The 10,067-nt window shown below is 39.0% G+C and overlaps 1 protein-coding gene across 3 annotated transcripts in view; it reads right to left on the bottom strand.

Moving 5' to 3' along the window:
* Positions 1-282: 282 nt before the first annotated feature.
* Positions 283-10,067, bottom strand: part of SLC22A15 (solute carrier family 22 member 15) — a 39,744-nt gene continuing 29,959 nt past the window's right edge. For all 3 annotated transcript variants that reach the window (XM_050332927.1, XM_050332929.1, XM_050332928.1), the window contains one exon: positions 283-9,093. In XM_050332927.1, the coding sequence (XP_050188884.1) occupies positions 9,007-9,093 (87 nt within the window). In that variant the 3' untranslated portion in view covers positions 283-9,006. The remainder of the gene's footprint in view (positions 9,094-10,067) is intronic.

Raw genomic sequence — 10,067 nt, 5'->3', positions numbered from 1 at the left:
CTGAAGCCAGTAGTAAATTGATTCTCACATTCCACTGGTGCCGGTTTTTGTTAGAAATGATTTGTGATAGATATGGTGGAATATATTGATTAGTACTGACAGTCCCAGTTTCCCAGGCGCTTTGTAGCACTGCCATTCCAAAATGACCTGCTTTCCACCTTGTCAATTTTCTTCTGCAGAGTCCATTATAAATATCTATTCTATTCTGAGAGCTTCATCCCCCTCCAGAAAACAAAACAAAAGGGTCAGGCAAGTAAAAAAAATCAGTAGAATAAAACAGGCTTGTGGTGTTGCAAAAGAACTTGTTTTTATTGAGAGATTTTTGTGTTGGGGAAGAAAAAGGCACAAAATAAGTTACAAAGACATTAGATGAACTGTATGAATCAGAGGCAGTATCAGAGCTGTTACAAATCACCTAAAAGTTGTCTTACTAACATAGGTTAGCCTCTACAAAATTCTTAAAAGGAAAAATGTATTTCAAATTATCAAAATAATTCAGAAATTAAGAGAAAACAAAGACCACCAATATTAACTTTTGACTAAATTCACACCTGGGTTTACCACCATCACCCTCTCTTAGTAGACAGAGATCACTGGAATATATGTAGCATTACATAATTATTTTAAAAACTCATTTACATATTATAAATTAAGAACCTGATATTTACCTTTCGTACCTCCAGTGAAGTACAATACATACAGGTAAAGGCAATATGCATAGGAAATACATTAAGAAAACAGAATAGGCAAGTGCAATTATTCTGAATATTTCAACATTTGTTATGGCCCCTCACCTATGGCAAAGAACATCTTAAAAAGATGGATCCAACAGCTGTTCACAGAACATATGAATATACCACCATAAAAGGTCTACTGTGGAAAAGCTTATGCTGTCTTCAGTTGTGACTTCTCAGATGAAGTATTCTACAAACAGACTTTTCAGCAGTAAAACTCTGAGTTAACAACAGCACACTAAGACAGTTAAAGAAGAAAAAGTACTTCTAAAATATATCGGTCCTCATTTTAACATGGGAAGGCTCATAACACTCAGTATTCAAGTAATACAAATTAAATATTTAACAATACACACACCAACTATATACAACTTCATTTTTGACTGAATCTATTCTCCCCATTTCCAATTTCCTGTTATTCAATTCCCAACTGGCAAGGACTTTCAACTGATAGTTCAAATTATATGGGCATGAGGAAACAATGCAAAGTCTACAGGATGAAGAGACTGCACAAAGATTTGGTTTTGTGATGATGAAAGGTGGAGCAGCAACAAAGTAGTTTACCCCTCTGGCTGCTCCTCTGGTCAAGTGGAGGTCTAAGTCCTGTCTTCTGAAATCAGCAAGGATGTAAATGCAAACAGACACAGAGCTTGGCTATAAATGCCTGATTATATCCTCAGGAGTTTCACTTACTTGACCTAAGACAACAGCAACACAGAAAGGGAACACAGTACCAACTACCACTCACAAACTGTCAGCCCAAACTAAGGACTCGATTTACAAAAAAAACCCAACCATGTACTGAGCATAACTGAGAGTTGCAGCAGTGAGGGGGCTGCAGGGTTCCTCGTGAGGGAAGAGGCCAGGCACTGCCCTGTGTGGGTCCCAGCCAGCTCAGAAACAGGCAACACAGAAATCACAGAATGGCTGAGGTTGGAAGGACCTCTGGAGGTCACCTGGTCCAACCTCCCTGCTCAAGCAGAGCCACCTACTAAAGCAGGCAGGTTTGGACCATGTCCAGATGACTTCTGAATATCTCCTCATGTGGAGACTCCACAACCTCTCCAGGTAACCTGTGCCAGTGCTTGATCTCCCTCACAGTGAAAAAGTGCTTCCCTATGACCAGATGGATCCTCCCGTGTTTCAGACAGTGTCCATTGCCTCTCGGGCACAGAGAGCACTGACCCACTGCACCCCAGCACTGTCAGAAGAGCTGCTGGCACTTCCACAAAACCACGTTTAAGAAGGGCAGCAAATGACAAGAAAGAGATTACAGTGCTACAGCAGCGGGAGGAAAGAAGGGTAAGTCTGTGTCAGCACAAGAGGAGCTGAAAGGAGAGACAGCTGAGCAGGAGAAAAGCCAAAGGAAAATCACAGCCTGAGGAGAGGCTGAGAGTAGAACTCAAAAGGAGCTACAACTCTAAAGGGACTGTGTCTAGTGATGAAAACCACACTAGAGCAGTTGAATAACAAAGAGCAGTGAAAAAACAAGCACAACAGATTGATCCCAGTCTCCTGTGCTGCCTGTTGCCTTGCTGAAGGGACTGAGCATGACATGCAGTCATGGAACTGCAGACCACTGTGGGGTGGGGGAGAGAGAAGGAAGAGCAATGTCTGGAAAAAAACAGCAGTGTTTTCTCTAAGTGTTTTAATTATTTTTTCTTTCAATACCAAAGCAGTAACTAAAATCTCAATTGGCAATAAATTAATTTGATTAAAACTCAAGTCAAAACTTATTGCCCCTGAAAACTGTCTTCAGCTGACACTAATATAAAATTAAGAGCTTTCTGGCCCTTCTAAAAGCAAACAGTATACACAGGAAAAGCCATGTTCTAACCATGTAATTCTGCTACTTCAAAGTCTTAAGCCTTTTAACTAAATTTAAAAGGCCTTTGAGAAAAACTTTAAAGATAAGGATGACTTTAAGTCATGGATTCCCACATAAATAAAAAAGGAAAGACTTTGTAGTTTCCTAAAAATCAATTAAATAAAGTGACAAACAAGCTCAACATAAAGAGGTAGCTTTAAAAAAATCAAGGTACCATTAGATTCAGGAGGCAAAGGTAGTGCAATAAAACTATACATACGAAAAATCTACTTCCTATTACTACAATACTTACTCAAATTGTAACAGGAACAAAATAAAATTTGGTTTTGATTTTGAAGAGTGAAAAGGATCAAACTGTAGAAACCAACCCTTTAGAGGCATACTTGAAATCACAGCATCCACAACTCTTTCACCACCTGCAATTGTTTGCTCTATAACAATTTTTTTCAGTGCCTGCAACACTGATTCTTTTCTATAAACTAGCATTAGAAATTCCTGTCTCCCAATCAGGTTTCCATAATTTGAAAACATTTTGTTTGAAAACAAGTGTGCCAGATACCTCTCACGGGAGATTTTAAATTAAATATAACCTTCAATATTGGCAAAGGTTTTCTTACTGCCATACTTTTTGCCATAAAAAGTATGATATGAGCACCTCAGATGTGTTGGTGAGAAGCAGTAAGACGCATGCTAAAGATCAATTTCACCTATAAACCTTTAGTAAATGAGGGTGGGCAAGAATTTAAACATATTCCATCCTACAGTCTTGTTGTATATGACAAGACCCAAACACCCCATGCTCCTACTTCATTCTGCATAGAGTGGAGAATGGTTTAAAAGAAATAATCTTTCTTCTGGGGGTAGTCAGCTCAAGCTTTATTCATCTGCCTTTTTACTGATAAACACAAAGCCATGTTAGGACTGACTTGCAGTGAACATCAGTTGCAATAGGGATTTAAATTCTAGACATCATTATTTAGCAATGCCTCGAACAGACCAGGAATTTGATAAAAATCTGCTAGATCCTGTGAAGCTCCAGGCACGTTGTTATTAACAATGCTAATTTGTAAGGTTAATGAATGAACTGAACAAATTCCAATCAGTTTTAGAGTAAACTTTGCAACTCAGAAGGAAACAGGCTCTGCAGATTCCTCTGTAATGGCTACATGGTATAATTTCTGCATGTTCTACAAAGCCTACACTTTAATCCTTCATTCAATTTCTTTGGTTTCTCAGAAACAAAAGCTACTTAAGTGAACTGAGCAGTGAAAGACAAGCAAACAAAGGTAACTCTCTGTCCACCATAGTTTCAGAGATGCTTGTAAATACCAGTTTTGGCAGGCTGCATGGAAGAATTCTAAATGAAGGCAGCTAGAACTAGTTTTGGACTATTGCTTTCCAGCAAAAACTGTCTTTGGCACTTATATAATCCAATTCTATGATGCTACTTTACACATAGTCCCATATAAAGTTGACTGCGGAAATTAAAGACAACTTCTATAAAACAGGCACTTCAAATTAGACCAAAGAAATCTGCTCCCCATTAAGCAATGCAGGAGCTTTTTTCAGAATGACAGGAACAGCAAGTAATACCAAAATTCAGATGAGAAAGTTCAGTAAATTCAGACTGTAGGGGTAATAGTTTTACCCAGCTTTACTAGATTTAGTAACAGTAGCACCTGGAAAATCTGAAGGCTATAACAGACTGGACAAGGTATTAAAGATACATAGCATGGAAAAATTACGTATAAATTTGCTCACCCTCCAATTCTACACTGAGATCTGCCACAGAGATCTTATATAGGCATCTTTCCTTCACTTAACACATCTTGTAGAAAGATACAATCAGTGAGACTCAAAATACAGCTATACCCTAAGTCTCCTGTTTGGTAAACAGCTGAATATAGACATTTCTGACACAGGCATTGCGTCAGGCCAGACTAACTTCCACCGTCAAATGACAACATTGCTCTTGGGCTTTTCTGACAAATTTACTGCAAGGCTCACAGTTTGCATGCACAGACTCAGATGTATCAAAGAGCATGATCAAAGAAGCTCTAACAGGGTGGCAAAAGGGATACAAAGCACACCAGCCTTCAGCTAAAACAAAATTATACTAACCATATCTGCATGTGGTAATTATGCAGAAGACTCAGGTACAAGGGTTTTAGCTCAAATGTTTCCATTAACACATTCTAGGAAAAGTGCGTTTGTTCCTCACTTTCCCCTTTTCCTCAGTGCAACAAAAACATTCTCTTGCAAACTGCTTTTACATATTTAGGTGAAGTAGGCAGGAAAATGTATGGCTCAGCTGCATTCCCCATGGTTCTGTAAATGATATTCTACTAACCACAGTACATCCATCCACAGTCTGGAGACCCTGGCATGGATTGCACACTGTGAGCAGATAAGCAAGGGGCTGCAATCCTTAAAGGTGGAAACAAGCTACAGCATGCTCTATGTTAATTATGTATCTCTGGAGAGGTATGGGCATGTTTTTCACTGGGCATCCTGACCTGAACACAAAGTCACCTGTGGCCCTCCTTAAACACAGAGCTTTGAAGTTTCCAGTGTGTTAGGGAGCCTTTGAACAGCACTTTCCCAATCCCTAAAGCACTAGCTTTGTTTTCCTGGAAGTTTAAAAAAATAAACTTCTCACTTCTGTACTGTATTCTCTCCAGCCTACCAAAAGCAACCAGGTAGTAAAATCCCTTTAGAAGGCTGAAGTATCACTTCACAAGTTGTGTGTGACAAAAACTCATCAAATAATTCTAACATTTCTATCTTTCTAAAGGGAAGCTGGCAAATTAAGCAATGACTTGTTATACAGCATTCACCAAAAGAAGGCTTTCCAAATTTTAATTATTTTGGTTCCATGCCATTTCATAGAAAAGCCAAGTGCAAAAGAAAACTGAGGCAGGCCACATTTTATATTGATTCAAAGAAATGTTTCATCACAAAAGCAGCACTACTGAACAAAGCTGACATTGAAAAGGAAATTATGAAACTGATACCCCCAATAGGACATCCTGGAACCAATGCTAGCTCTGAAAGCAGAAGCTTCACGTCAAGACAAGGAGCAAGAAGGGTATTTCTACCCAACAGCTGCTATTTCATATTTTCATTTACACCTGCCCTAAAATATTTTAGTTGAATCCTCTTTTTTTTTTTTCTTTTACTCCTACCAGCTAATTCTCCTCCATGGTGTCATGACCTGTCACTTTCCTTCATTCCCAGCTGTATTCACGTATCACTTGTGAGATCCCGAGAAAGCAGAATCCCAAACAGACCTCATCTGAGACAGTATTAAGATCTGACTAATCAACACCACAGGAAAGCCTCTCTGCTCTCTAGAATAATCCCATGAAGTGAGCTGGACAAAAAAACCCAGACAGCCTAGGGAATCCAGGGAAGAAATTCCTTATTGGAGATAGGTATCTTAACCTCTGCATAACACAAAAAATAGTTAACAGTGACAGCTGCTTAGTATACAAAGCTACTCTAGCAAAATCATAGGATGCTTCACTCAACTGTAACAAGGATGACAGGTCTCAGACTTCCAGCATTACAACACATAATAAACTGATATATCTAATGCTGTATCGACCTCTGCTTTCCAGTAGCTTTTCAGGGCAAACTTACTATTCAGACACTGAGATTCATTAATTAGGCTTACTCAGACTGCTTACATAACTTCAAAAACACCCAATGGATTCGAGCTTCAGAACACAAAGGGGGAGAGCAAAGTCTGATGCTACATTGCTGACCTTCTTTTGCAGGGATTCTCTCTATAAACCTTCTGATACAACTCACCAGGGAAAGTAACAATACAGAGTTCCTATGGTTGACAGAAAGAAGATTTAAAATTCATTCTAAAAAATGTCCCTTTAAAATTTGAAAGGTGCAAACACGGGACAGATTTAAGGTTAAAAAAGGAGCAGCAGTATCTGTGGAAAACAACTGCTGATTTTGTCTTCACTCTTGTTTTTTTCAATTTTACATATGTATACTGATGATACAAAAGTGCATGGGTGGAGAGGTAAATTTAATTATAAGTTGAAGACTGTCACAAAATCTAGCTCAGAGTGATCTTCTCCACCTGACCTATTAAGCATCCTACAGTTGGAATGAAAATTACGTTGAGGTGTCTTGTAGCATTACCAGGGTTACCAGTAGGGGATAATGACAGCAAAAATATGGAGGGAGGAAGGCTAACAGTTCCCATCTTCCTCTTGGATGACTTACTCCACCTAACACCCACAGAGCGACAAAGGCAGAAGACACCTAAAAACAACTGCGGGGTCTTCGCATCACGTTAATACCACTGGGCTTACTGCTGTTTGCTTCTAACTAAGTAAATTTTATTTATTTAGAAACCATCAGCAACAAAAAGTCATTTTTCCACCTCTCCATAAATTAAAATGTGAATACAAAATTAAAAAATATTTTGATAGGCTCAACCTTTCCAAGTATTTCTGAGCACCTTATTTGAGAAATTTTCTTACATACAAGAGGGCCAAATAAGGCAGAAAGACTACACAGCTGGGTTTAAAAGTGCCTTGCCACATCTACAACAACTATCCAACAGTCTGGGAAAAAAAAAAAAAAGAGAAGGCTGGAATTCTTCTAGTGAAGCTCAAATACAGGCAAAACCCACAACCATACTGATACTCTGTCCATAGGGACTGAAGTTTTCAACTTTGCTCACAGTCAATGCCTGGATCAAGTTCAGTCCAAGTGGGAATGCTGTATGTGTGAAACTGCAGTCCCTGGGCTGGCCTCTGCAACAACCAGGGGAGTCGCTCTTTGCTCAGTGCTACAGTTCCCAGTGAACAAAGTTCAAACACCTTGCTACAAGCTTCAGATTCTGTTTACTTTCACTTTCTGGAAGAGTAAAGGGAACTTCCCAGTTTAACCAGGAAATATTTGGCAGTCAGCTTTTTGATATTTTGAAACCCAGCTTTTTCAAGCCTCAGTTCTACAAGAATGGGTTGTGAGCCTGAAAATACACCCTCTGCCATTGCATGGCACTTTGCTAGGAACTCAAAGTAGGAAGACTGAGAAACATTTTATGGAAACCCATCTTAACAGAGAAAGTCACAGGTTAGAGCATAAAGATGACAATGTAATCAAGAAAACTGAATCTTTGTAAGGTCTCATTTTTGTAGCTGGAACTTTTCATATGTTCATGTTTCATATTACAGGACTCCACATCCTGCTAATGAAGCATCTACCAAAAGTTCAGTCTAAACAGGAGAATGAAGTTATCATCCTCAACAAGGTTAAGTGCTTGAGCAAGCACCTGGTTAAGAAACAACATGAAGCAACCAAATGTTGCCTCAAAGAGATTTGCCTGGTTTTTAAATGAGAATGTTATCTACACATAAGACTTAAATAAACACTAGCAGCTTACAGGCCGTGAAGCCCAAAATGTAAGAGCAACTCATAGTTCCTCTTACCACTTCAGTGTTAAGTGTCTTCCAGAAATAAAGACACAGATAGGTCTGCAAAAATGAGCTATATATTCTAAGACACCTCGCACACAGAGTATGTGATAAATACCTTACCTATGTCACACGCATGAAATTATATCCGTCAGAATTACTTCACTCCACAGAGAAGTTGCTAAGCTTCAGTATTTATGGCAAAGTGAAGACAAGCTAGAAGTAGGCAAGGCTATACAGCAGTGCTGAGATGTGGGGAAAACATGGTAAACATATGCATAAGTCAGCCCAAGAAAAACCTCGGTGTATGAAAAGGAGGAGAAAAAAAAAAAAAAATCAGGAATGTCCCTCATGTCTGCAGCCTCTTTTGTGTAGTCCTTCCTCCCAGCCTTCCATTATCACTAAGTAAACACCCAGTGCAGGACTAACCAGCTGCACCCTGTAACTCTACACAGGTGTGCAGAGAGGGAAACTTTATGTTCACAGTTGCCTCTGCTGTACTGAATATGCAAAACCCATTTCAACATAGAATTTCAGGAAGTTTGTTCCCACTGAAGTAACATACAGTACACTCTGTGATTACTTCCACCCCATGGAATAAAACAGTCGTTGTTTTCAAGTTTATCAGTTTATACTGAATCAAAATCCGCCACCTTGAAAATAAAAAGCGCACTGATGATCTGTCCAAATCCATCTGAACCTAGATAACTTCTTAGGCTTCAGAAATACATTATCCCACTCTTGCTGTCTCACCTGGCTTCAAATGCAGTCCATGAACTGTCACTCTGAACCACCAGACTTTGAATGGCTGTCCCATATGGAGAGCATCAGTGGAGTAAATAGTCTGAACTGGACTCAACCCCCTCTCCTAGTCAGGACAAACACAGGCACTTGCCCAATTATGTTCCCTGACAAGTGAGGTCCCCAGTACTTGTCATACAGCAGGACTGACTGCACAAGTAAGAAAAGGCATAAAATGGGCCAGTGTTTCTTCTTTTCATTATTTGATCATATGAGTCTCTTCATCAGCATCATAAAACTCCTCATCTTCACTTCCACTCCCTGTAGAACTGTCTTTGTCTCCAGACTAGAAACAAAAATTAAGTTGTTAGTTAGTACAGAAGTCACTAAATCAATCTCAAAATACATAAGCATGAACCATTACACCTCTGCGAAATGCTGCTAGAGAAAAAGCAAGAAAAGACACCTCAAATCACTATATTAAAACTTCATAAAAGACGTAACATGAATTAAGATTTTTTTATGTCCTTGGTTATTAAAAATATCTTTAAAAGAGATGGGGTTTAGTGGGTGGACTTTCTCTGCTCTGGAGAATACACACAGGAACTAGACTGGCTAGAAAGGTTCTGAAGTGATAATGTACTCTACTTTCTTAATTTAAGTCTAAGGTTCCCACTCTCTGAAGAACTACTAGAAACACAGTAGCTCACCACAGCTCAGAAACACAAATGACTTGATTAGGTAAAAGCTTCTCCATGCAGAATTAATACTTCTCCATGTGTAGAATGGGTATCTTACTATGCAAGTTTTGTTAAAAGGATCCCCCTGCAATATTAACTAAAAGTGTTATGAAAAAGGAAAAACCATTACCATGTCATATGGTCAGAAGGTAAAGTCCCTGTATTATGCATACTTACTTCAGCCAGAGTCATTTTGACAGCGTAATTTATATCACATACCCAAACCAAAGTCAGCTGTTACAACTGGTTGATTTTTATTTGGCTAATATAGCATTTTTCCACGGAACTGACACAAAATATTCCAGTTAAAAAGATTCTCCTGCTAACATAAACTTTATGTAGTTTGGTTATTTAGGATTTTTCACCCCAATATGCCTGCATCCATCCTAAGACTTCTGCCTGCCTAGTCATATGCTAAGAAGGGTGAGAGAGAGGGTGAAAAATAGAGAAATGGAAATCATGTTCCTGACTGACAGCACCATGCAAGCAAAATCTGTAGCTTTAGATCTGCCTTCAGAGGAGTTTTGCTACAGCAACTGTAGAGTTGACTGCAAAGGAATTTCAGACAGTTTGAGCACTA

Source organism: Myiozetetes cayanensis, unplaced genomic scaffold (assembly GCF_022539395.1).
Source record: "Myiozetetes cayanensis isolate MyiCay16 unplaced genomic scaffold, myiCay2020 scf5-8, whole genome shotgun sequence".
Lineage (NCBI taxonomy): Eukaryota > Metazoa > Chordata > Aves > Passeriformes > Tyrannidae > Myiozetetes > Myiozetetes cayanensis.
Note: the sequence above shows the minus strand (reverse complement) of the source record. Positions and strands in the feature narration are given on the sequence as shown.